Source organism: Amphiura filiformis, chromosome 17 (assembly GCF_039555335.1).
Source record: "Amphiura filiformis chromosome 17, Afil_fr2py, whole genome shotgun sequence".
In the NCBI taxonomy this organism is placed as follows: domain Eukaryota; kingdom Metazoa; phylum Echinodermata; class Ophiuroidea; order Amphilepidida; family Amphiuridae; genus Amphiura; species Amphiura filiformis.
The window spans coordinates 29887428-29915169 of record NC_092644.1 but is presented as its reverse complement, the minus strand read 5'-3'; the positions used below and the strand labels follow the sequence as shown (position 1 = coordinate 29915169).

General features: G+C 36.4%; 1 protein-coding gene across 1 annotated transcript in view; it reads right to left on the bottom strand.

Annotated features, from left to right (window-relative positions):
• Window positions 1-15247, bottom strand: part of LOC140137600 (uncharacterized) — a 235912-nt gene extending 220665 nt beyond the window's left edge. The window contains exon 1 of the mRNA XM_072159331.1: window positions 15166-15247. Coding sequence (XP_072015432.1) covers window positions 15166-15232 — 67 coding nt within the window. The 5' untranslated portion in view covers window positions 15233-15247. The remainder of the gene's footprint in view (window positions 1-15165) is intronic.
• Between the last annotated feature and the right edge of the window lie 12495 nt (window positions 15248-27742).

The window sequence follows — 27742 nt, the reverse complement described above, 5'->3', positions numbered from 1 at the left end:
GGCTAATAATTATTTGGTGCAGCAGAGACACTAAAATGAATACACGGGATCGATACACGTGAATTGCTATGCACGATTTTGATATCAGACGAAAATCTTCGGATACCGGGTTAGAAAATGATGAATATTTCCCGTAAATGAATTTTTCTCAAGAAACCAGATGTGGTCTCATACATTTGAAAATACGTGTTGAACAGATATGATGGTCGCTAGAATGCGCTTTGAAAATTGGCCGTGCGCTTTGAACTCAAAATCGGACCAAAACTCTAATTTTATATTGCGTTGGTCCTGTATGGACTACATCGTGTGGTACAGCTGCACTCTCTACTAGGCAGTATAAAAGTCGATGACCATTGACCTCAATGGGGTGTAGAAGCTTATTCACGCACAACCAAGATCAATTACCCGGCTATTGTGAGTAGCCTTAGTCATGTCCCTCGACTAATTATTCGTCTCAAAGAGCTTCAAGGTCTGAACCAAATGGCCAATCGTGGCTGTGGATTCAACCTACCATGGCGATTTCTGCCATGAAGATATAGGGTCGATGACACTGTGAAGCATCCTAGACTGCTGCCCTCATTCGGAATATGTATCCTAGGTCTAGACAATAGGCGGATTAGCGGCCATTTTGTCTTCGACATGATTTTATTCACGTATCCTTATACTTTAGTACACAAATATATAAGTTAACAGGTTTACAATATTAAAATTATATTTTGAATATACAATATATTCTGTAGTAAATCGATCAAATGAAGGTGATTGTTCAGGTATTATATGCTTGATAAAATTAAACTGTCTGACCAGCTAGTATTCTCCTCCGCCGTCAGTGTGATTCCAGACACTCCACGTACCGTGTTGCGAAGGTGGAGGAGACTAAAGCTGTATTGACGAACACGTATGCGTTAATAAATATGTAGCCCAGGTCGAACAATAGCGTGACGTAGTTTCCGGCATTGTTCCTATGCACTTTCACCCTCCTGGTACTACTGACATTTAATTTTATAGACGAATCTAAATTCACGCATTCCTACACCTGACTAGCAGCCTTTAGTTGGGTAGCCGTCGGCTACAATGCACTCAAAATGTGAAATGATTCGGCCTTGGCGGAAACTGCATTCCATCACCCGTTTTACACCTTAATACATAATAATCGGATTAACTACACGCGGTATCTATGCATTGATGTACTTGCGAACAAAAGGACTATGTATGAATAGATGCGATGGGATTACCTGCGGAATTATCTCTATTATATATATTATTCTATTAACCCTCCTCGTCCTTGCATCTTCTCTAGGTGTTAGGCGGCTTTTATTTGCACAATTGGACGCTCAAAACACCAGGTTGGTGCCAGCGGCTACCCAAAGATGTCCGACCAAATCCTGACCATGACTTGGCTCGTTGGATTCGTCTATACACTGGCGAAGTTACGTAATTAATCGGATTAACTACCATAGCAATAGGTACAAACAATTTTAAATATACCGCGCTGCACTACAAGCACATTGCACTCATCACCTGGTTTTAATCATATAATAGATTGAATACAATACCGCTCTTTTCAAAGCGACTAATCTTACAGGTGCAAGTGATTAGCATTTTTTGACATCTATGGTTCAATGCAGAGGTACCGCATTAACGTAGTAGTGCAGCGCGATATAATCAAAATTGTTTGTACCTATTGCTATGGTAGTTAATCCGATTATTACGTAACTTCGCCAGCGTATACAGCCACAATGCTCTAAAAATATGGTCTTTATTCATCACGTCCATTGGCTCATTTTCTTACGTAGGAACAATAGAAATTTCATGACATCGATGATGTGAAACCAGCCTATTCAACCATAGACCCCAGAAAAGATCATGATACTATAGTAGGGGAAAACTGAAAATCCGTAGAATTTTGATGATTAGAAGATGCCACCTATCTAGATATGTTCTACACACGTCTAGGAATAGGAAAATCTTTGTTGCCAAATTTAGAGATGCTGCAGAGAGCGGCTATCTTGGATTTCAAAATGGCCGCCATTTTGTACTATATTTTGCCCTATATCTCAGCTTGTGAGCAACATACAAGGTTAAAGATGGTGGCAATACCCATGTTTGTGATACCAAGGATTCCATAAAAGCCATTAACTTAGTTGTGGGAGCACACCACCATAAGATTCCGCGGTCAAATGTGTAACCCGCAAAATAGTCCTCATAAAACGTATAAATTGAGCTTTTTGTTACATTTTTCAGCAAATATGTGTCTGAGATACGTTTGTTTGATGACATTCTAAAGCTGAAACGGTTTTGATGAAATTACGCGCAGAAAAAATTATTTTAAATGTGTTCTGGCGGACTAATCGTGCATATCATGTATCGATGTAAAATCCCAAGAATTGAGCTTTCAACAGCTTTGAAATCACGGGATGGGGTAAAAATGTCAAATTTGCAAAAAACTGACATTGGCGATCTATGTGCAAAAGAACATACACCAGGCACAAAAAGAAACTCGTCAGTTCCTTGCTGTTCAATAACTTGATAATGTTGGATTATTCTGAAATATACATTTTGTTAATTGGACTTTTCTTTCTCATTTGACATCCTGTTCGTGAACATTGAGCAAGTATTGACAAAGATATGCGCCTCCAATCTCTCAAACCCCAAAATGAAAAGTTGCAATTTTAACGATTCAATTGTGCCTGTTACACTATGTGCTTTATTGATTGGGCCGTGGTGCTTGTGTGCAATACAACGATGCGTTCCCATTGAAAATCGTTGAAAATGCAACTTTTGATTTTGGGGTTTGAGGCTTTGGAGGCGCATATCTTGGTCAATTCTTGTTCGTTTTTCACGAACAGGGTGTCAAATGAGAAAGCAAAGTCAAATTAACAAAATGTATATTTCAGAATAATCCAAAATTATCAAGTTATTGAACAGCAAGGATGAATATAACTGACGAGTTTCTTTTTGTGCCTGGTGTATATTAAAGCTTAAGGATCATCCCATAACAATGCCCAGTTTCATTGCTCTATCTATTGCAGGGAAATAATTAGAAGAGATTTCCGAGAGGCTTTTTCGCACGTATTTCAATGGGAAGCGTAACTAGAAGGCTAAATATTTGTACACAAATACGGCTATACCCGCCATGATGCAGTCATGTCTACAGTAGAATTCAATTCGACCTTTGCAGGACTTAAACCCCATTAAAAGCTATTAAACCAAGATAACACTCATTGAAAGCAGCTCAACTGATTAAATCATATCTTCTCTGGTTAAATACACACATCATATGTTTCTGCTTTTACACGTACAATGGAGCAATGGCTGGGATTATAGTTTCAGTTGGGTGAACGATTATAAAGCGAGCGCTAGAGAACAATTCTGTGTGGGCTTTTGTTTACGAAATGAGACAAAACTCTGCTTATTGTTAACCAGCGTTCTTGAAAATGAGAAACATGGTGGTTTGCAGACTTAACACGGTTTGGAAATAATTTCTTCATATTTTTTGGTGTTATCTGTCGTTTACATATCATTCCTAAAACACCAAAGTACGAATATTTCCAAACATCTAAATTAGCTAAAAATTTAGGACATGTTACAAAACTATATTGTCTAGAATTTTAGAAGAGTACTTTTAATATTGGCCGGTTATTTTTCACACAGCGACGTTAACTAGGCAATGTACTATTACCTATAACATTAACTAAAACACCAAAGTACGAATATTTCCAAACATCTAAATTAGCTAAAAATTTAGGACATGTTACAAAACTATATTTTCTAGAACTTTAGAAGAGTACTTTTAATATTGGCCGGTTATTTTTCACACAGCGACGTTAACTAGGCATATCCCCATTCTTTTAACGTTGGCTATTTGTAGAGGTCACGCGTCAATGGGAAAGAGCACTGTGTATTATGTATAGGAAAACGGACAGTAACTGCAGTATGCATGTTATCGGTGTACCCAAACCTACAGTCCTTATTTGCTGAGGACTTAAAATAATGAAATTGTAAAAAGTCGCCCAATTGCGCAGAAAATGTGTAAAAAGTGAAAGTCCAAGTCACAAGCTTTAATTGAATGTAGGTTGCACTTTCGTAGCACTTAACATAAAGAAATTGTAAAAAAGTCCCCTCCCAGGGGAGTCGTCTCTCTTATTCAGAGTGAGGTTATGCAATATGATTAGGGGGAAAACTATTCCAGAGGGAGTATGTAAATTAAACGGAACAGCCTATTTCGGGGCCATTTCAGAGGGAGTATGTAAATTAAATGGAACAGCCAATGGGAATGTAATTTAACTGGAACAGCCTTAATGCTTCACGCTGGTATTTTCAATTATTATTATTATAATACGGATCTGTCTGTTTAGTCCTACGTGTGGGGGTGGGTGGGTGTTTGGGTGTTAGTAACAATATAATTCTCAGGTGCTATCTATGTACCAATTCTGAACCCGGAAGCTGCTTTACTTGATGAGACACGGCCGGCCCTTTGTTTTAACATTTGGGGCCCTGGGGCCCATAACATTTGACTTATGAGGCCCATGTACATATGTTGAAGTATAATTCTCAAGTGCTCTCAGTAGAGGGTATACATGCCACAAAATAGCTTTCCATAGACTTTACGTGCAAAATAGGGGTCACGTTTTAGGCTATAAGTCGAGTTACGTCTTACTTTGAAATATATATTTGATATCATCTTAATCAGAACAAACTTCTGCATAACATATCTGAAAATGACACCATATTTTAGGTCTACTTTTGAGAAAAATAGCGCTATATAAAAGACCCGATTTTCCCGTGTTTACGTCCGACTGCTAACCGCGTTTTGACCTCGTGTGTTCATGCGCTCATCATCGTAAACATCACTCAAATTTTCGCGTTTTCTGTTCAAATTAGTAGAGATCACATTCACAAGTTCTAGCAAAACACGATTTGCAACACTAAAATTGTTAATATTGTACCGATTTTGCACATCTTTTATGCAAAGTTGGGACTATAGTCGTGATAAACTTTTACCGGAAACCGCTTCACAGGCGGATTTAGTGGTATGAACCTATGAGGCTAAAATATCGTTTTTAGGCCTTTAAAATGATTTTGTTATCTTTTTCACTACATTTTGAATTAATTGTAAGAAATTTTGGGTTATTTTCTTTCATACTTTAGACAGGATGTCGATTTCAAGCACAAGCATGATAGCCGACAATTGCCATTTTTCGTCATTGTGATGCACGTGAATGCACAATGGTTGCTGATTTGCTATTTTCATGAAGCTATTAATTGATGTTAAGAGTAAACGTCCTTTGAACATCTTTTACAAGTGCATAACTTCAAATTTAAAACATTCTCAGTACCTGCAGAATATTTAAAAAGACAAGAAATGTCAATCAAGTAGGCCAACCCCCCCTCCAGCGTCACTTTTAACCCGTTTTGTCCAAAAAGCAAATGTAATGAATGGCTATTTGAAATTAAATATTAATATAAATTAAACTTTGAATGTTATAACAATTTAAAATACTGGACAGTGGTATAAATAAAGCAAACTAGAAACTTAAATATCTTAAATCTAATTTTTTATGTAATTTTATTAAAATTGAAGGCCAAAACTTGAGTTTAAATGACAAAAAAAATTGGTTAAAAAATAACAATGAAATTGAAAAACTTCTTTGTAATTTAAACACCAATAAACAATGTTTTCAATATTTTGAAACTCTTCTTTATTCATATCAAAAGGTTTCAAACTGCTACCAATATCGGAACTTTTATTAAATTGGAAATAAAAGCAGGCCTATTCGCGGCAAACACACATACAGCGAAAAACCTGGCGGCGTCCATGAACGCGCTTGTTGATGTCCCTCCTCTTTTCTTCGCGTGCATTTTAAATATATAAAGACGCGCGGAAAACGCATGGAATTGCTCCTTAAAGGGTACATGCCACAAAATAGCTTTCCATAGACTTTACGTGCAAAATAGGGGTCACGTTTTAGGCTATAAGTCGAGTTACGTCTTACTTTGAAATATATATTTGATATCATCTTAATCAGAACAAAATTCTGCATAACATATCTGAAAATGACACCATATTTTAGGTCTACTTTTTGAGAAAAATAGCGCTATATAAAAAGAAATCTGTTGCTCCTTATTTTTAACATTTGGGGCCCTGGAGCCCACAATATATAACACATGGGGCTCACGTATACTTGTATAGAGTATTCCTGGGGCTATCAGTGTACCAACTCAGGGCCCTGATGCTGCTTCATCTGATGAGAAACGACATGGTTTGTGTTTTTACATTTGTGCCCCTGGGGCCCCTGACCTTTGACCTCTGGGGCCGAGATAGGCAAAAGACACATCTACGGGGTAGGGCCCATAAGTGTACCACATATGGGCCCTGGGGCCCTTGTAGTTTTAGCGCTAGCCTTGACAGAATGATGTGTTTGATAGGAGGAGAAGGATGGAGAAGAAACCACAGGATGGCAATATACCCGTCCATGCTTCGCATGCGGGTATAATGGTGGTGTGCCCCCTTCTAACACCTGTTTTGTTGATGCCCGTTTTCTTTATTTCGCAACGTATTATAATGGCAAAAGTTGAATATTTGAGCCGATTTGGCACCAAACCAGCATGCACAGAAACTATCGCTATTTTGCATTACAAATTGGCTTGTTTTTGCCTGTAAATTCCTTTTGGAAACATGTTTTTTTCGTTCAAATTAGATCGGTCATTAATTTGTTTGTTTTTCTTTGTATTTTGTCTGCGTTTTAAAATTTATTTTGTGTGAAATAACTTATAACACAACTTGTCCCGCATGCAGTTTGTAGGCCTAACCTGTCTTGTTTGTTTTAACTTCAAACATGCAGGGGGGGGGGGCATAAAATAGATGTTAAACACGAATAAACCTTGATCATGTTTATATGCAAATTGGAATTTGTTTGCTTCTCATCAAGGATTTCGGACCAGTAGGCCAACATTTTTAGTTTACGATGAATTTGAAGTTTGAACGAGAAATCGGCGCGCCGGCCATTGATGAATATTATTATCATGCATTTTATTAAAAAATGCGCATGGGCAAAAGGACACATGGCAATAAATGGTCATATCTCGAAAAGTATGAGTCGGAAAGAGCTCAAATAAAAAGTAATCACCATGAAACACCTTCCTCATTCTGAAAATAGTATTTTTCACAGAAAAACTTTTTGCTCTTCTAAGGGAGCACACCACCATAAGATTCCGCGGTCAAATGTGTAACCCGCAAAATAGTCCTCATAAAACGTATAAATTGAGCTTTTTGTTACATTTTTCAGCAAATATGTGTCTGAGATACGTTTGTTTGATGACATTCTAAAGCTGAAACGGTTTTGATGAAATTACGTTCAGAAAAAATGATTTTAAATGTGTTTTGGCGGACTAATCGTGCATATCATGTATCGGTGTAAAATCCCAAGAATTGAGCTTTCAACAGCTTTGAAATCACGGGATGGGGTAAAAATGTCAAATTTGCAAAAAACTGACATTGGCGATCTATGTGCAAAAGAAAATATATTAAAGCTTAAGGATCATCCCATAACCATGCCCAGTTTCATTGCTCTATCTATTACAGGGAAATAATTATAGAAGAGATTTCCGAGAGGCTTTTTCGCACGTATTTCAATGGGAAGCGTAATGGTGGTGTGCCCCCGTATAAGTAGTTTAGTTTCGCGGCCATCTTGAATTTGAAAATGGCCGACATGTTAAACATACATTCACCTATATCTCGGCTTGGGAGCAACATAGAAGGCTAAAATGGTGGCAATACCAATGTTTGTGATACCAAGGTTTCCATCAAAGTCATTAACTCAGTTGTAAGTAGTTTCGTTTGGCAGCCATTGTGAATTTCAAAAGTGGCATCAACATACTTTTACCTATATTTCGGCTTGTGAGCAACATAGAAGGCTACCGGTACAAATGGTGGCAATACCTATGATTATGATATTGGGGGTTTCAAAATCACCCGGCAAAATCACCATCCATTAAAGTTGTAACAATGTTCCTTTCGATTCGCTGCCACCATGAATTTCAAAATGACAGCCATTTCAAATACCATTTGTTTAATGTCCTACACATCTATGATTAACATACAGAGTCGTAATTTTTCTGGTAGTATATATATGGATTTACAAAGTCATTGCAAGTTGCAACCTCTGCTAGTCTTGTTAAAATCATCATCATCGCTGTCCTCTTTATAGTCACAGTCACTTTTTGTATGAAAAGGAGCATTGTCACATAGTTCTTCCTCTTCACAGCATATGTACAAAAGTCTATGCAAAACATTTAATTGCGTCCTTCACTGGTACACCGAGTCTGACCACATCTACATTTAATTATTACTATGTGACGGCCTCGGGGGGGCAAAATGTGTCATCACCTGTGTAAAAAATTAAAGAAGCCCTAGTTCTCTGGGGACGTATTTCATCGAATACAACAATGTCATTATAAATACCGTATCATGGCTGTATATTGTGCTTTGGCAATGCCATGTGTGTGAGTGCAGCCTTAGTTGGCGGACGATTTATCTATTGGCTTGTTTGGCGTTTGAACAGCCACCATCTTGCATCTGTGACCCCTGAGGGGGTACTCAGTACAAATGACCATACGGGGACGTGCCGCAAACATGGGTAGCATTTTCAGCCTTCTGGTATATCAATGACCCCTTTTTCAAAGCCTATTTTGGTATATGAATGGGTCCTTTTTCAAAATTTTCTCAATTTTTTCGGAAAACAGCCCAATTTTTCCTTAATCTAGCCAAAATTTTCCCAAAATTTTGGGAAAATTTGTAAAAACTAAGACAATTTTGGGTAAAATCGGCCGAAAATTTTGACTTTTGGTATATCAATGGGTCCAAATTTCTTGAAAAATTGGTATATTTATGGGTCTACTTCCAAAATCTCAGTGGCACGTCCCTACCAAAACCAAACTTGAGTACCCCCCCGGGTCTGTGACATCTGCTATTATGGTTCCAAGAACATCTACGTACTTTACAGACATAAGGTTCCAGAGCAGCAGATGTGTCTTCAGAAACAGTGTCCGTCACATTGGGGCAATGCTATAATGATGTCATGGTCGGCATACCGGCATCCAAATTATCTGAGACCTTCCAGCTTGTTTTCTTCTTCTTTTTTTTTTGTTTTGCATTTGCCTTTGCCTTTGCCGGCAAACTTCGGCCTCTGACATGAAACCCAGGAAGAACTGCTGCTTTTGATAGCCCTAAATGATTGTATATTGGTCCTAGAATCAAGACCTCTGTATCTAGAGAGAAGATGTTCAGTGAGATAGCACCATTGTTGGTGGCCTCAACAGCATGCAGCATGAGATTGGTGTCTGCCTCCTCCCGTGAACTACTTAGGTCAACTATCTTGTGTATAAAACATTTTGCTTTATAACAGCATGCAACAGAATCCTCTCTGCTAAATAAGCTGTCAATTCCTCTTTCGTCTTAACATGTGCAAGAAGCTTTCGCATACCTATGGTTGCAATTGATGTGAAGTCTGTTATGATAAGCCACAGCTTTGTTTCCAACTAATCGCCCTTCATGTGTTGAAGCTTTAAGGAAATGTCACCAAAGTCATAGCAAAGACTTGGTGTACTTTATCTTTATTATACTTCTACCAGAAACGTGCAATAAATTGTTAAGTGACAGACCAATTCTGAGCATGTTATCACTCACTTTGGTTTATCCAGTGCCTGTAAATCAGCCATACCATCCGGGGACTGGTGCTACACATTGGCAGCTGCCAGACAGCAGCAGGACTGGTATCATATCCTGATGCAAATTAATTATTTACAGGAACAGTAAAAGATGTGCCAATTACTGGGTCCTCAGGCAAGGAAGGATCAGAAGTATTAGATGAACTATCCATGGCCTCATGAAATCATGGTAGCGATTCAAAGAGGTACATCAAGTCATTTTTGGAGGAAGTGTGTAATTCAAGATGGCTGCCTACTGCTTTACAACTAAGTTAATGGCTTTTATGGAATCCTTGGTATCACAAATATGGGTATTGCCACCATTTTTAACCTTGTATGTTGCTCTCAAGATGAGATATAAGTGAAAGTATGTTAAACATGTCGGCCATTTTGAAATTCAAGATGGCCGCCAACGAAACTACTTACAACTAAGTTAATGGCTTTTATGGACTCCTTGGAATCACAAACATGGGTATTGCCACCATTTTTAACCTTGTACATTGCTCACAAGCAGAGATATAGGGCAAAATATAGTAAATATATGGCGGCCATTTTGAAAAACAAGATGGCCGACCTCTGCGGCATTTTCAAAATTGGCAACAAAGATTTTCCTGTTCCTAGACATGTGTAGAATATAATCCAGGTAGGTGGCATCTTCTAATCATCAAAATTCTACGGACTCTTAGTAGGACACTTTGCCACCTCACTATTATGATTAATAACATACATGTATTTTTATTTATCAAAAATCGAGTATGGCATAGTCTAACGGGAATTATATAAATATACATAATTTTTCAATTTTTCATTTTTTTTTTTATTTGCGACGGCGAACCTGGTGAAAAATTGTGTTTATTAATACTATAAACACTAATAATGATTATAACACTAATAATAATGATGATTAAAATAATTTGTATGGTAGGCCTAAGCTTCTTCAAATTGCTATGAATTTTGATATACGAGTTAGCTATTGCAGGTATTCAATCATAAGGTAGACTTTTATAGATTAACCCTATACTTTGGAATCATTGAACTATAAATTTGGCCTCTATTATATTAAATGAAAAGTTAAGAGGAAAATGATGCGGTCGACAGAACCCGAAAAATAAGCCTGGTTTAGGTAGTCATTGTACGTGCACACTGACCTTACTACTTAATGCATTAATTTTGTACCCATGTAATTATTATTAGATTTACTACCTCGCATAACGCAAAATTATAATTTAACAGATTTTTTGACAGAATCAAATAAGGGATCGTTCACAAGCACTTGTAAAAAGAAATTCACATATTTTTTTTATCAGGCCAGCCCTTTCAGGCCTAAAATTATTTCCAAGCCCCCCCTTTTTTTTTTTTGGCCATGAAAATATATGTCAACATCAATAGAAAAGTCATGTTCTACGAGAAAAATTAAGCCCCCCCATCAGAGGGATCAAAAATTTCAGGGCCCCCTTTTTGCATCAGGCCAAAAGGGGGCCATTTGGTGACGATGATAAAATTGGGCATTCAGTGAGAACATTTATTCCTAAAAATAGGATCTTTCAGTGAGAGCATATATTTTTGAAAATGGGGTCATTCAGTGCGAGCACTTTTTTCCCCTGAAAATGGTGGTTATTTAGTGCTCGATCATTTATTTGGGAGCCTGGTTGTCATTCAGTGAGAACATTTATTTCTAAAAATGGGAGTCATTCAGTGGGAAAGCATTTTAAAAATGGGGGTCATTAGGTGAGAGCAAAATGAGCAAAATAAAAAGGGAGTCTATCAGTGACAGGCGGTTTGAAAATGGGGGTCAATGTGGGCATGTGGCCGCACATCCCCGTCACCTTTTTTTAGGGAGTGCACCCCCGGGTAAATACTTTTGTGTCAGCCCTTTTGTTTTTAATATGGCTGCCACTAGAAAATCGATATTTTACTTCAACAATATGATTAATTGTCTCAAGAGTTTCTATATCATGGAGAAAAAACACAGTTAGGGGAGAGTGGGGTAATCCCGGGCACCTTTCGTTAAGGCTACACAGGTACAAGATTAAACAAAGTTCAACAGTAACAATCATATCAATGCAAAGTAGGAGTAATGTTCTAACTAGTAACCAGTTTTTAATAACTCAACATCTATAGTTAATAAGTTCTAATTAAAAAAACCAAAATGGTAGAAAATGATGGGGTAATGCCGGACACGGGGTAATCCCGGACACAATGATTGCTGCTAAGAGGTAAAGTGGAGTAGGATGATAATCCCCTAGATGGTATTAGGTACTTCTGTTACCTCAAGCATACAACTATGGGGGCTATCGTTGTTGTCTAGATTTTCGAAATACCAAGTGTCCCGGCATTACCCCATCTGTATAGAGATGCATGTGTGTCCGGGATTACCCCTCACGGCCCGGCTTAATTTTTCAGTGCGTGTTCTACTAACCCTCTTTTAAGATACCAAAATTCATACATCCAGCTAACAATCAAGTACCAAACATAATTTGCATACTTCATCTGTGTCCCTTATCGCATTAACTGCCACCCAGCTAAGAAATCACTTTTCAGATAAAAAGTCAAAAAATAACAAGTTATGTTTTTCGTAATTTTCACAAAGAAAGACGAGACCCAAAGCGCTGGTAGTAGTACACGTGAGGTACACCTTGAGGTAACTAATACCCTAAGGTATAGTATAATAGCGCCACCCTTCTCCGTTTAGCTGCAATCGATGTGTCCGGGATTACCCACAGTCCGGCATTACCCCACTTTCCCCTATATGACAATTTGCTATACAAAAGCTAAATATTTCCATGTAAAACAATTAAAAAACCAAAGTTAATATTTAGACATATTTTGGTATTCCGAATAGCTTCCCTTTTGCATAAAATCACGATGCCTACTGCATCTAATTAATCAAAGGTATCCACATTTAGAACAAAAATCTAGGTGCATGGGCTATATCTGCATGGGCTATATTTTTCATGACAGGTCCGGATTGGTATAAATAAATAAACAAGTTTTACAGGGTAATTTGAGGGGGCTGAATTCAAAACAATTGTTTATCAGGCTGAATTTTTGGGCCTTAAAGGAGTATTTCGTGACCCTAGCATCCTCTTTTTATGACATTTTTCAGTACATATCCACGAAAAAAGCCTATTCCCAAAATTTCAGTTGATTCCGATTTTGCGTTTGCGAGTTATGCATGATTATGTGTATTACACTGCTCCATAGACAATGCGTTGTAATTTCGTTCTGGTGCACCAGAACGAAATTCAAATTTCACGATATCTTTACAAAACGAATTAATCTGCAAGAAATATTTTGTACATAAACATTATGTAGCCAGAGGTTTCCAGTGATATAAAAATCTCAACTTTTTTTTGAGAAAAGTGGGGGATGAGGCTGTGGATCACGAAATGCCCCTTTAACCATCAAAATCCAAAAAATAAAACTCAACATAGTTCATTTTGCCGTATAACTTGGCTAGTAAGCAAAATAGAAGGTTAAAAATGGTGACGATAATACCCATGTTTATGGGAATGGGAAGTCCAACTATGCTGTTATTTAAGTTGTAGCCACTTTAGTTTGGTCGCCATCTTGAATTTCAAAATGGCGCCATTTTCAGCATATTTGCCCTATAGCTCAGCCGCCAAGTTCAACCTATTTTGCCGTATAACTTGTCTAGTAAGCAGCAATGAAGGTTAAAAAATAGAGGAATACCCATGTTTATGGTAATAAGGATTCCATCTTTGCTCTCATTTAGGTTGTAACCAATTTGGTTTGAGTGCCATCTTGAATTTCAAAATTTGCGCTATTTCTTTTTCTCTCCTTGAGGGGAAATGTTTCTAACCAACACTGGGCCTCTGATAAGTTGCATAAGAACATGACAGCTACATTTCCGCGGACATATTCTGGGGATGCCAGATCGAGGAAGAGACCTTTATCACAGGGTGGTGTAGGTTTTTTTTCGCTAATCCTGATAAGCAGCAAAATGTTTTTTCATATAGGCCTACTTTGGTACCTAATTAACATAATTGTTCAGATAGGTGAGATCTTCTAATCATTGAAATCCCACGGGATTACACTGTCCCCTTGACTAATTATGCGGGCTGGAATTGAGATGTGACGTGCGCGTGCATGGGTTAACTACCCAGCAAAATCAAAACGTTTTACAGAAAACGTTACAATGTCGGGTTATATAAAGGGAATAGGCCTAAAACGTTTTGATAACATTCAAAAAACATTTTTGAAAACTTACTGCAAAACATTCAACACAGTGTTATTATAGGCCTAAGTGTTGAGTTGACAAAATATTTTGCCCACAATGTTTTGAAATACCATTTTGACAAAATTGTTTAGAATTTTGTTGTAGTATTTTTTCATATGAAACGTTTAAAAATGTTTTTATGACCTTTATGTAACCCGATATCTAAATGTTATTAAAACGTTTCGACCAAAACCCGAACGCGTTTATAACACCTTTATAAATTTAAAATCATTTTGTGTTGGCTAGAAACCATTTTGGTTTCTCTGTCAGTTGAAACGTAAATTAAATTTCAAATAATAAAGCCAATATCCAAAAAACAAACAAACACAAAACAAACAAACAGTGGACTCTAAAGAGTAAGGAAAAATGTACAAGATTTAAATTTTGAACGGATATTATAATTTGGTTCACAAACAAATCAATGGGTCATAAAAATATCATGTACTGTTTGTTATTGCTACATTTTTAATTATTTTCATTTCGAAAAATGTATACCTTTGTGTGTTGTGCAATAATGAAGAAGTTACAGCACTTTTACTTTTACTTTCTTCATCAAACCCGAGATTTTGGTGTTAGAAGAAAGCTCATATTTTCTCATTAACCCAGTAACATTTATCGCCCGACAATAAACAGGACAAAACATAAGCTACTTATAATTATGAAAAAAGTTAAAAAGTTAAATAAAATAAAATATGAAAACGGTTGGATTTTCCAAAAAATACCATGCACAAAACAAGTATTAAAAGAGCATTTGAAGAGTGACCTGAGCGCAAGAAGACCGTAAGTCCACTTGGCCCCTCAACATGTACCGGGTATACACTAAAGTTAGATTCTGGGGTTTTATAATGTTTAATACATGTTCCAAGGTGAAAACATTCGACCAACAATACCTCGTCTACCCTTAAATAATTTATTGGAAAGTGTTGCAAGTTGCACTTTACTTAGGCTGCGTCATTTAAAAACACCTGAAGTTACTGGCAAAACGCTAACATATAAAAATAATAAAAGACAATCCAATCACTACATTTAGTGCATTAATTTCAAAACAATCACAATGGTCATTAAAATTGGTCTTGATTTTGCACTTCAAATAACCATGATAACGGTAACAAGATCAGGACTGGTCAACCATGCAATTTCGTACAGGTCAAGAACTCTTTATTTTAACTATCCCAAATTGGAATAAATATTACTAGATTTTATGTAAATTTACTTACCTACTGGTGAAGATTTGATCAGAAAAACGGCAAAAACAACCAAAATCACTCCTGCTGGTGATAGCATGGTGAAACGCCTTTTTTTTCACCAGAATTAATTAATTATTTTATCCGCTTTATCCAGTCATTCTGTTTGATTCAACATGTCTGCGGCAATTGGGCGTTGTAGTGTATATCCTTTTACCACGACTACTATATTTTTTCAAGAGTAATCACACAAAAGATACGAAGTTCAAACCTATTCACCGATGGAAATAATTTCTTTTAAGGAAACCTATCCATGTGAAACGATGCATATGTCAAGGGCAAAACCAAACAGGTATACCCAAGTATTACTTAATTCCATTTGACTATAGTTATATACTGCGCCTCAAAAGTATCAGTGTCAAAAAGTTTACAGTAAAATATTTTTTGGCGATTATTTTTGAAAAATGTTTTGTCAACGCTTAATTAATCGCTTGCGCCCCATACTGTCATATCTCTTACTTTTTACTCTTTTTTTTATAGATATTTGTATTCTTATGTACTACAAATATACTAAATTTCACAATATGATCTACATAGTGAGATATTAGTTAGGCCTATAGGGTGGATTTTTAAAATTTTTGCGTTTCACATACTGTCGTATCTCTAAGGGAGTGTTCATAAATACTTTGGTGGGGGTGGAAATATGGGGAGGATCAAAAATATACTGGGTCCAAAAATGGGGAATCCAAAACAATTCAGTCGTTAATATAGGGGAGGAGGGGATCAAAATAATTTGAGGGTAAAAGTCCGGGGTAACATGTACAGTACGACAAGGCATGCACATTCCAAATTTTTTGCCCGCTTCGCGCGCATAAATGATAAGTATTCAATTGTGTACTCTCAAGCTTCAAATCAACAAAATTAAAAATTCAATCAGTATTAGGGGTATCAACAAAATTAAGGAATATTTTAGACATTTCTAAATACCCATATTAACAATCAGAAGAAACAATGACTTGTGTCGTAGCACTTTATTCTGGAATGACATTTTATAGAAACTTTTAAGGGGTGGGGTATGAACGTTTGGACAGTATTTATTGTGGGACATTAGAGCACATCTGACATATTGAATTGCATTCTGAATACGAAGAATGTCCTTCTGATATCAACTAATTTTGATTTTTTGAAATTCGCAATGTAATACACATTTTATGGCAAATCATTAAAATTGATATTTTTGATATTTAACAGTACTCGAAGTAAACTTTATAAATCTGATGATTTATACTTAAAGTGTATGTAGGTGGAATGAAAAGCCGACGATCAATTGAAAATGTTGACCTTTCGTATTGAAGATATGGATTTTTTCCCTAAACACACAAAAAAATAGGTCTTTTGGGAAAAAATCCATATCTTCATATATGAAAGGTCAAAATTTTCAATTGATCGTCGGCTTTTCCTCCCAGTTACATACACTTTAAGAATATATCATTAGATTTATAAAAATTTACTTCGAGGACTGTTATGTATCAAAAATATGAAAAATGTCAAATTTTAATAATTTGTCATAAAATTTGTATTATATCGTGAATTTCAAAAAATCAAAATTATTTGATATCAGAAAGACATTCTTCGTATTCAGAATGCAATTCGATATGTCTGACGTGCTCTCATGTCCCACAAAAAATACTGTCGAAACGCTTAAAACGCTCATTCCAGATCCCTTAACCTATAAACTTAAAATAAGATGGCCACAATGCTAGGCTATTGTGCGTTGAAGTTGTTATGTACTGCTGATATCAGTGTTGGTCAAGTCTCTCCGTGATCTACTGATGATATCATCACCATTTCTTACGGACTTCGGTCTTTTGTTGTCGCTGCCCCGAGATTATGGAATCAATTTCCCTTGAACATCTCGCGGTTCAAGGGCCTACTCAAGACTCATCTGTTCCGGTTAACCATCACGGACTGGCTCGTTAATTCAATTTTTGCTGGACCCATGTTATTCTCTGGATTATGTCTATTTTGATTTATTGTGTAATTTACTAATGTATTTATGCTTGCCTTTGTGGTAGGCCTGCGTCTTTTATATGCTTGCCAATATGATCTGTCTTTTGTGTATTTTACTTTTATATAGACCTATATATTTATATATCTAGATATATATTTATAGCGTAAGGTAGTATTTTTTTAAGTATAGTTTTAAGATATTTTATTTGTAGTTTAGTATCTCATTGCAGGCGCCTTGAGGTCAGTTCTGGCCTCATAAATGCGTTATTATTAATTATTATTATTATTATTATTATTATTATTATCAGAGTTGAAGAAACATCAATGTGACATGAACTGATCCAATTGAAAGCAGCACCCTCAAAGTATCTAGAAATTACTTCAAATTGCATTATACTTAGTAGTACTATAAAAGTAGTATTTACACAATTGCATCTAGATATTTTATTTTTTATACTTTCGCTGGGGTCCCTGAACGGGACTTTACCTAAAACTACACTGGTGAAGTAGCCGTCTATTGCAGATATTGGCATTGATGAAATATATAGGCCTATGTCATACTGATTTGTATTGACATGTTGATGAAGTAGATGCTGCTGACATTGGTATTGATGTATAGTATCTATCTACTGCTGATATTGGTACTGATGAAGTATCTATCTACTGCTGATAATGGTATTGATGAAGTATCTATCCACTGCTGATATTGGTATTGATGAAGTAGCTATCTACTGCTGATATTGGTATTGATAAAGTAGCTTTCTACTGCTGATATTGCTATAGATGAAGTGGCTATCTCCTGCTGACATTGGTATTGATGAAATATCTATCTACTGCTGATAGTGCTGATGAAGTACCGGTAACTATCTACTACTGACTTTGGTGTTGGCCAACTACCTGACCAGCAAACACAAAACGTTTTACAGAAAACGTTAAATATCGGGTATGTAAAGGGTATTGAAATTTTAATAACATTCAAAGATATTGTGAAAAATTGCTGCAAAATGTTCTAACATGATGATATTGGTATTGATGAAATATCTATCTCCTGCTGATATTGGTATTGATGAAGTAGCTATCTACTGCTGATATTGATGAAGTAGCTATCTACTGCTGATATTGGTATTGATGAAGTAGCTATCTACTGCTGATATTGGTATTGATGAAGTAGCTATCTACTGCTGATATTGGTATTGATGAAGTAGCTATCTACTGCTAATATTGATGAAGTAGCTATCTACTGCTGATATTGGTATTGATGAAGTAGCTATCAACTGCTGATATTGGTATTAATGAAGTAGCTATCTACTGCTAATATTGATGAAGAAGCTATCTACTGCTGATATTGGTATTGATGAAGAAGCTATCTTCTGCTGATATTGGTATTGATGAAGTATCTATCTACTGGTGATATTGTTATTGATGAAGTAGCTATCTAATATACTGCTGATATTGGTATTGATGAAGAAGCTATCTATTGCTGATATTGGTATTGATGATCTATCTACTGGTGATATTGTTATTGATGAAGTAGCCATCTACTGGTGATATTGTTATTGATGAAGTAGCTATTCTACTGGTGATATTGTTATTGATGAAGTAGCTGTCTACTGCTGGTATTGGTATTGATGAAGTATCTATCTACTGCTGATAATGGTATTGATGAAGTATCTATCCACTGCTGATATTGGTATTGATGAAGTAGCTATCTACTGCTGATATTGGTATTGATAAAGTAGCTTTCTACTGCTGATATTGCTATAGATGAAGTGGCTATCTCCTGCTGACATTGGTATTAATGAAATATCTATCTACTGCTGATATTGGTATTGAATAGGTATCTATCTACTGCTAATATTGATGAAGTAGCTATCTACAGCTGATATTGGTATTGATGAAGTAGCTATCTACTGCTGATATTGGTATTGATGAAGTAGCTATCTACTGCTGATCAGTGGCGTAGATTTCTTTTTGACATTGGGGGGATGGTGTTGAAAAAAATTCTTGAAGAATAGTGAATCCAGCACCTTTTGGCGACAGAATAAGTTGAGGTTACAAATGCGCGCGAAGCGCGTGAAAAAATTTGCTATTTTGAAGCTAAACTGATGAAATATGGTGCAAAAATGAATAAATGCGCGTGAAGCGCCGAAAATTTGCACTTTTGGGGCTAAAATGGGAAAGAGGGAGATAAATTTGGTCAGAAACCTATATTCAGGCGTCAACATTGGGGGATGATTGTATGGAGCATCCCCCCTGGCAAAATATTGGGGGGGGGGGATAAATCCCCCCCATCCCCCCCTGGGATCTACGCCTATGCTGCTGATATTGGTATTAATGAAGTATCTATCTACTGCTGATAATGGTATTGATGAAGTATCTATCTACTGCTAATATTGATGAAGTAGCTATCTACTGCTGATATTGGTATCGATGAAGTATCTATCTACTGCTAATATTGATGAAGTAGCTATCTACTGCTAATATTGGTATTGATAAAATAGCCACCTTCTGCTGATATTGGTATTGATGAAGTAGCTATCTACTGCTGATATCGGTATTGATGAAGTATCTATCTACTACTGATATTGGCATTGATGAAGTATCTATTTACTGCTGATATTGGTATTGATGAAGTATATATCTACTGCTGATATTGTTATTAATGAAGTAGCTATCTACTGCTATCTAATCGCCTCCAAACGTGGACGCCATTTATGACTATACAAACATGGTCATCTGAACCCGTACTCAATGGACATACCGAGGACATTTTCTGCCATTTTGTTCATACGATCTCATTTTGCAAATACATTAGACATGGAGTTGCCGTTGTTTGCAGACCTCCACAAACTGAGGACGGTCCCCCATCGAAGTGCGAGCACATGTCCTCAGTTGCTGGCAAATACCTACGCACCCGTAGAGCCCCACCTACATACGGAAAAGTGATTGTGAAGTCTCTTACCTACGCCAAGACAAAAATTGCCGGAATTTTGACATCACAAAAGTCGGACTCCAGTGTTTTGACGTATGACTGCTAGATATTAACAGAATGCAAAACAGGCACTTTTTTAAACACTTTTTTTATTACTCTTAACACTGATATACAAAAATAAACTATGAATAAATGTAATCAAATACAATATTTTTCAATCAGAAATTTAAATATGCTTATGCAAACAATTTGTGCAATATAATATTAATTATAAACAAACACAAGAATTGAATACTCCATTGTGCAATTCAACCTTTAATGCAAGTCTGATGGCTGGAGCCATTATTTCAAAATGCAATTTATACTTCTTAAATTATATCTATCTAGTTATAGTATAATAAATGAGTCATAAACTCCTGTTTATGTTATAATGAGAATATATTAATGATACATACTCTACACCAGGGTTAATTGTGATTGGCACTTGAACAGCTCTGAAATGTACAGTAAAAATAATATGTGCGCATTTTCAGTAAAATAACGAGTTTTGTCTATTTTGTACTGTACAATTGGGTAAAAAGCTGAAACCAATCCAATATTATATAAATATCCAAGCCTAATATATAATCATATATGTTTCAAACATACTTGATGGCATTTAAAAGTGAAAAAACCAGGTGAAAATGACAAGAACTTTTAAAACACCACAACAAAGAGAGCTGAACTTTCTGATCCACAGCTTTTGGTTACATTGGGCCAATCCAGCTGAAATCCATACACACCCTATGGAAGACATGACCTTAAAGGGGGCAGGCAGGATCACTAAAAGTGGAAAATTGCTAGTTGGATTTCAGGTATGATTTCCTTTCTGAAAATGTATACTTTTATGTACTTATCATCATTACTTTTAAAGATACAATACAAAACAATGTCTAAAATTTCCCACTTTGAGTGAACCTGTGTGCCACCTTAATCTCCCACAATGGGGTTACCTGAATGGGTGGCTCCATTTAAAATTTATACCCCCTGTGTGGGAGATTAAGATCATGTCTTCCATAGGGGTGGATGGATTTCAACTGGAAAGTCCATTATAGCCTACATTTTCTTAGAATTTGAGTACTTCTTCCCCAGCAGTCTTCATATGACATGGTCTCAGATTTGAAGCAGGTTTCACTGCCAAAGTGTGTAAAAATTCACCCCAGAGTGAAAATAGCTATGTTTAATTTCTAAGGTGTCTTTTCTAGGGTAAAATTGTTTGTAGAACATGATTTTTTTGTCAAAACGCGTGCATCGTACATCGTTTTGCTACAAAATGTTGATTTGTGGCCGATTTTGCCCGAAAAACACACTTTTTGGGTGACAAAAATTTTCACATGCCAACTTTGTATACTCATAGAGTCTACAATATACATAGATATGGCCCTTTAAAATGTTAACATATCAGCTGAGGGTACTATTTGATGGATTCAGGTATTTGTTTTATGATTGACTTAATCATTTGCGCGCCAGAATCATTCAAATATGACATCCCAGCAAACACAAAAACGTTTTAAAAACATTTTAAATAAGTTATATTTTGGCTTTTGGTTTAGGTAAAAACGTTTTAATAACATTAAAATGTCGGGTTATATAAAGGTCGTGATAACGTTTTAAAACGTTTTGTATGAAAACACACTACAACAATATTTTTAAATGTTTTCAAAAAATGTTATTGTAAACTATTTTAGCAAACATTTTTGCCAAATATTATGTCAATACTTAAATAACATTATGTTAAAATATTTGAACCCAGCAAACACAGAAATGTTCTTAAAATGTTTTTTCAAAACCTTTTAATAACAGCAGAGCAGCCAAGGGAAGGATGAAGAGAAGGCAAAGAAAGTGCAAAAGGAGAAAGGGGAGAGTGGAAGCAAAATGAAGAAGGAGCGGAAAAAGAAGGGATATGATGTGCCACCCCTGATCCATCGTCTAAATAAGTGCTGTGAAAAAGCTGTTTGGAGAGGTGAATGAGATCAACTTCTACCCACCAGTGCCAGTAGGCGACTATCAAAATGATTTGACTTCAGTTTTTTCAGTCAGTCCAATGATGAGTCATTGACTATAATGTGGAGACTAAGGCGGTAATGAGGGGACAGATGGAGGAAGTAGAAGCAAAGGATGAGGACTATGGGTGCAACAGTGAGGAAGACATTGCTCCCTTAAATGTTGCAATGAACCTCTCTGATGAAGATGTGACAGCAGAACAAGATGTATGTGGAATGAAGATGTATGCGGCCTAAATCATTTGCCATGGTATCAGCATGTAGAGCAGCTCAGCAATGTGTTAGTTGATATTGGGCTGGAGGAGGGAAAGCTTGCACTCAACAGTGATCAACAACAGAGTGTGATAGATGCTTGGAACATGCTAGACCTCCATGATTGAAGTATTTTGTCTGCACTAAAGGTGACCATCCCGGTACAAGAAGGAGCGGAAAAAGAAGAGATACCCTAATCAGCAATGCAGTGGGCAGTTGCTATTTTACAAAACTTAGGGGACATAGCGACAAGCAGTAACAGGGTGGGAGAAGTGGAAATTTGCAGACTAAAAAAAGGAACAGGTGTTGTTCGGGCAACCATACTGGAGAAGGGGACGACTATCACGACAGAAAATCCAGGCACCCTGATAGAGATGATGGACCCCAGATTGCAGTGGGTATGGGTCTACGAGGAATACAAGCAGTTGCGAATAGAGTTAGTGCGAGTGAAAGAAGAACTGGAGGAGGCGAAGGCAATTGCAACAACAGCAGGCAGTGAGGAGGGATAGATGAATGAGAGGTTGAAGGTGCTAAGAGGAGAGGAGTGTCGTGTTTAAGATGTTTTTAAAAGTTGTTAAGTGTTACTAAACTTAATGTTTATTAAAAAAAATCTGTGTTCCAACAAAAAAATTGTTGTTTTTGTTTTCTAATGATGATGACCACTGAACAACTGCTAAGTGATATGAAAAGTATCAGCATGTAGAACAGCTCCGCAATGTGTTAGTTGATACTGGGCTGGAGGAGGGAAAGCTTGCACTCAACAGTGACCAACAACAGAGTGTGATAGATGCTTGGAACATGCTAGACCTCCAGTAATGAGCAGTTTGACAGCCTCTCTTTACACTGGGGAGAGGGGAAACTCTATGTTTGGCCGCACTAAAGGTGACCATCCCGGTACATCCTTGGTACAGAAGCTGAAATTTGGGAAGCATCAGACCCTTGCGCATGTTGCGCGCATCCAGAAAAAAATGTCTCATGTACTACACCATAAAACAACTGTAGCTTCATCCCAGCTATGGTTCCAGTACTCTCCAAAGAAAAAAAAACCCACATCACCCATCTATCAAAGAATGGCCCAACGAATTACAGTCGATCAACCAACGCTGAGCAAGCTTAGCATTCCCCTGATAAAGATCAATCAATAGTCAGTTCAATGAAAATTCAAAATACCATCTTTTACTTGTGGCAAAAAACAGCTGAAGTAAGTCAATGTTTACTGGAGCAGAGAGCTCTCACTTGTGTGTATCCATGTAGAAAGAGTGATAGGGACAGGAAAGCAGGAATTTACCAATCAAAGGTGAATTGTATTCGCTCAATTACCAGCTTGACAACACTACATAGGTAATTCACTTGGACCTATTATAACACAGATCGGAACTAACAATTATTCAACTGAGTGATATGATAGTGTATTTGTTATTATGCTTATTTCTTTATTATTCTCAAATTATCTCATAAGATATTGCCAATAATATTAGAATATTAAGTGATATCTATTTCAGATTTTTGCAGGAATTAATGTATGGAGAGTGCTGCCATTTTAAACAGTGGTAGAACACACTAATACAACATTAATTTTAAAAGGTCTGCATATTTTGCATTGTCTAGCTTGAAACCGAACCAGATATATGATGCTATGGCAGGGATGTTATTCCAGAGCACAACAAAGATTGGTGGAAAGACTATTTTGCCCAAGCTGAGAAACACAATACATAATGATGCACTCCAGAGTTTGCAAGGAACGCAAATATTATATCCACAGACCCGAGGGAGGGTCTACCACATAGCAGAGTAGCACACTGCCAGTAGTGTTCCGGTAAGAAGAATGCAAATATAATTTTACTTACACTTAACTTACTAAATAAAATAATTACAGATGTACAAATTTGTTCCTAAAATCTTTCTCTATTAATATTAACATCTGCATAAACCTATTATCACCCACACAAAGTATTTAAATGAGAACTGATCTTTGCTTTGTCCCCTTCTGTTAAATTTAAATATTTAGTAAAATTAGTACTGGCCTGTACCACCAAAAAAGATATGAAATGATTACAGTAAGGAACAGTCTGATGACGTCCTATAAACAAAAGTTCTTTCATTAAGAGTCTGATCCCTTCCCTCCCTGAAACATAAGTGTGACATATACTGAAAATATCAAAATCACTAACTAGTTTTTACAAACGTAATCAAGACTTTTTGACCCCCTCATCTTTTAACAAAAGGTATTACGTTTATAGGATGTAATTGAACTTTTGATTTGTTTCTGAAAGTGGATTATCACTTTATTAGAAGCATATAGAATTGATTTTAAATTTGTTTTATTTCAACTGCAGGTTTTTAGAAAAGGAGCTTATGATCCATTCAAGCAAAACACCACCCAGGCTCTACTAACTTTGCATTATTTGTCATGCAGGGCATCAATGGTGGTTTTCGATCAATTTCAGAACAACCATGTCAGAATTAATTTTAAATTTGTATTATAATAACTGCATGTTCTTGGTAAAGGGAATTATGCCAGATTCAAACAACTTGGCATTATTTGCTATGCAAGGCATCAACGGGTAGCTGATAACTACCTTCGGCCATTGGCACTAGTAGTGAGTAGTTTCTATTATGATAGATCCAAGTTTTAAAATGTTCTGCTTATAAACTTTGGCTAATGCCTATAGTTTGACAACATTGACATATGCTCACTTAGCTCTATTACGATACATATTGGAACTAAAAATTATAAATCTGATTGATGATATACTGTGATTTTCATGCTTATTGCTTTATTATTCTCAAATTATCTAATGTCATATTACCAATAATTAATTAAGGATATTAAGTGCTATAGATTCTGATCAATGAAACATTAATTATCATTTGTGGTTTAATTCAATCAATTTCAGAACAAGCTGGGTCTTATATAATTATCCAAAATGGGAAATATTTTTCTCTGCTACACCAGATAAATTGAACGCTGCTTACATTAGAGCTGATATATTGATCTCTTGGACGAGGATTGTCATCTCATTCAAACAAGTGTAGATTTTCACTTACAAGATGCCTAAAATGATAAAAATGCAAAGGTTGCTAAATTCAACATGAATTTCAAAAATAATATTGCAGCAAAAAAGTATAGAAGAGATGACAACAATGGCCAGCAAACACGAGCTAACAAAACCAATACCCAAAGAAGTAAACAACATGATTGCAGCATGGATTGATGTAATGCTGAAGCAACATGAATTTCAAAAATATTATTGTAGCACAAAAGTATAGAAGAGATGACAACAATGGCCAGCAAACATTAGCTGACAAAACCAATACCCAAAGAAGTAAAGAACATAATTGTAGCATGGATGGATGTTATGCTTAAGCAGGGGGATGGAACTGCAAGACTATTTGGACCAAACCGAGGTCAGCAGTTCCATTACGACCATAAGCATAACGTTACGTCTCTATTAGGGAAGGGTTGCTAGACATAGCCCGTAATGATGCATTTATGATGGGCTTAGGATTATTTCCCATTGGAAATGTGATTTTATTCATTTCTTTGCGTTCAGACATACAAATTACATTAACACCAGTTTTCGTCTTTTAGCACAGATTTATGGACTTCTCACACCACGGATGGTTGCTAGATTGATCTTCAATTGTACAGTTAATGTGCATGGGGGTGCTGGGAAGAACATTTCACTGAAATAAGGATGTCAAGGATGATTTGAAGAGGAGTGGGCTAAACCGGACACCTAAGCTGTTGCAGCGGATTAGGCAATCAAAGCAGGTCTTCACACATTTGACCATGATGTGGAGATGTTCACAGGTGTTGGTAGGCACAACAAACCAGATTGGTCCGATGAAATTGGTCAGATATTCAATGAGCTCAAAACCTGAGTCACTTTTCAGTATCCAACCAGGTTGTGAATTCGCACATTTTCCCAGTATTGGTTAAAGATCTACTCTATAAAACCACAGGCATTACATGCGTGGGTCACTGTGAAACTCGCACATCTTCACATGGAACAGAGTAAAAAAACAAACAATTCCAGTACCATCATGAAAACTGTACAACTGTTCACATACACATACTTATTTTGCAATAGAGTCTTTGATATATGTGACCGTCCACGGCGAATGAGCCGTAAATTCCTCCCCCGGTCAATTTTGTTTTATTTCGTGTTTCAAAATAAACATCATAAACTTAAAAATGGTATATCATTTGACTTCAAATGATATCCAGAAGCGGGTTATGGTTTGTTAAACTTTGCTCCTTCAACAAAATTATAGCTTTTTTCGTTTCTACGTGTGTCTCTTTTTCCACATTGCTGACAATAAATATCAAACAGTCATAATTGGCGGTCATTTCAAATCATCCCCAAGTCAACGAGGTTTTAAGAAGGTTCTCTCATTGTTAATTGTTGGTTATGCATACCTATACAAAATACAATGCCTGGTAACCCACCACTTGAAAAGGATTTAGCAAAAGCAAACAAAGACCAGAGCTATTAAAAGTTCTATAGCCATCTAAGGTAGGAGCTTATTATCCACTTCAATAATAGGATTATTGATTGGTGTTGTGACTATCAAAATAAGACAGATGTCGCGCCAGCTTAAGTGAGCGATGAATACGACCTTCGTACACATTTTACACCGTAACTCGGAATACAATTTAGGGAATTTACGGCTCGTTTGTGCTGCCGGGTCACATATTATGGACTAAAATGTGCATATGTCTCGACTATTTTATAGCAAGATAATTTGGGAGGCATTAATAAATTACATTATTTGTAATAACTTGAGATATAAGTATTGTTGTTTCTTTATTTCCATCTGATCAATTCCTGAAAAGTTTTATCTAGATTTTATTTTGCTGGTATGTTTGAGCTATCAGATATGTTCATTTACATTGAACCTACTTTTCGGTTTATTTGATTAATGCTTTTGAAGTATAAGATTATTATTAAGATGTATTTTCTTTTCTTTGATTTAGGATATCTTCACCAGATATTATAAGCCAGCTTCAGTCAAGGAACATGGCACATTGTACCAACTCCGGGAACTGTTTGACAGTCAAGGGGTAATAAAAGCTGCAGCAAAGGATGCAGTAAACGATAACCAAGAGTTCCTCCATTTTGTTACCCATGGCTTTGTTGTCATAGCAATATTACATGCGCATGCGATGAACACAATGGATGAATTTCCTGCTAGTTTTTCTGCAGAGGAGGATACGTTTAAGGTAAAGCATAATTTTCTGGATGTAGTAGCAACTGCAGTCATAGATCATTTTGTTTTTCCTTGAGGTGTTCTTCCCTTTGCTGGTACTCTTCCATTCCGAGGTCAGCAGTTCCATTACGGCCATAAGCATAACTATGTTACATCTCTT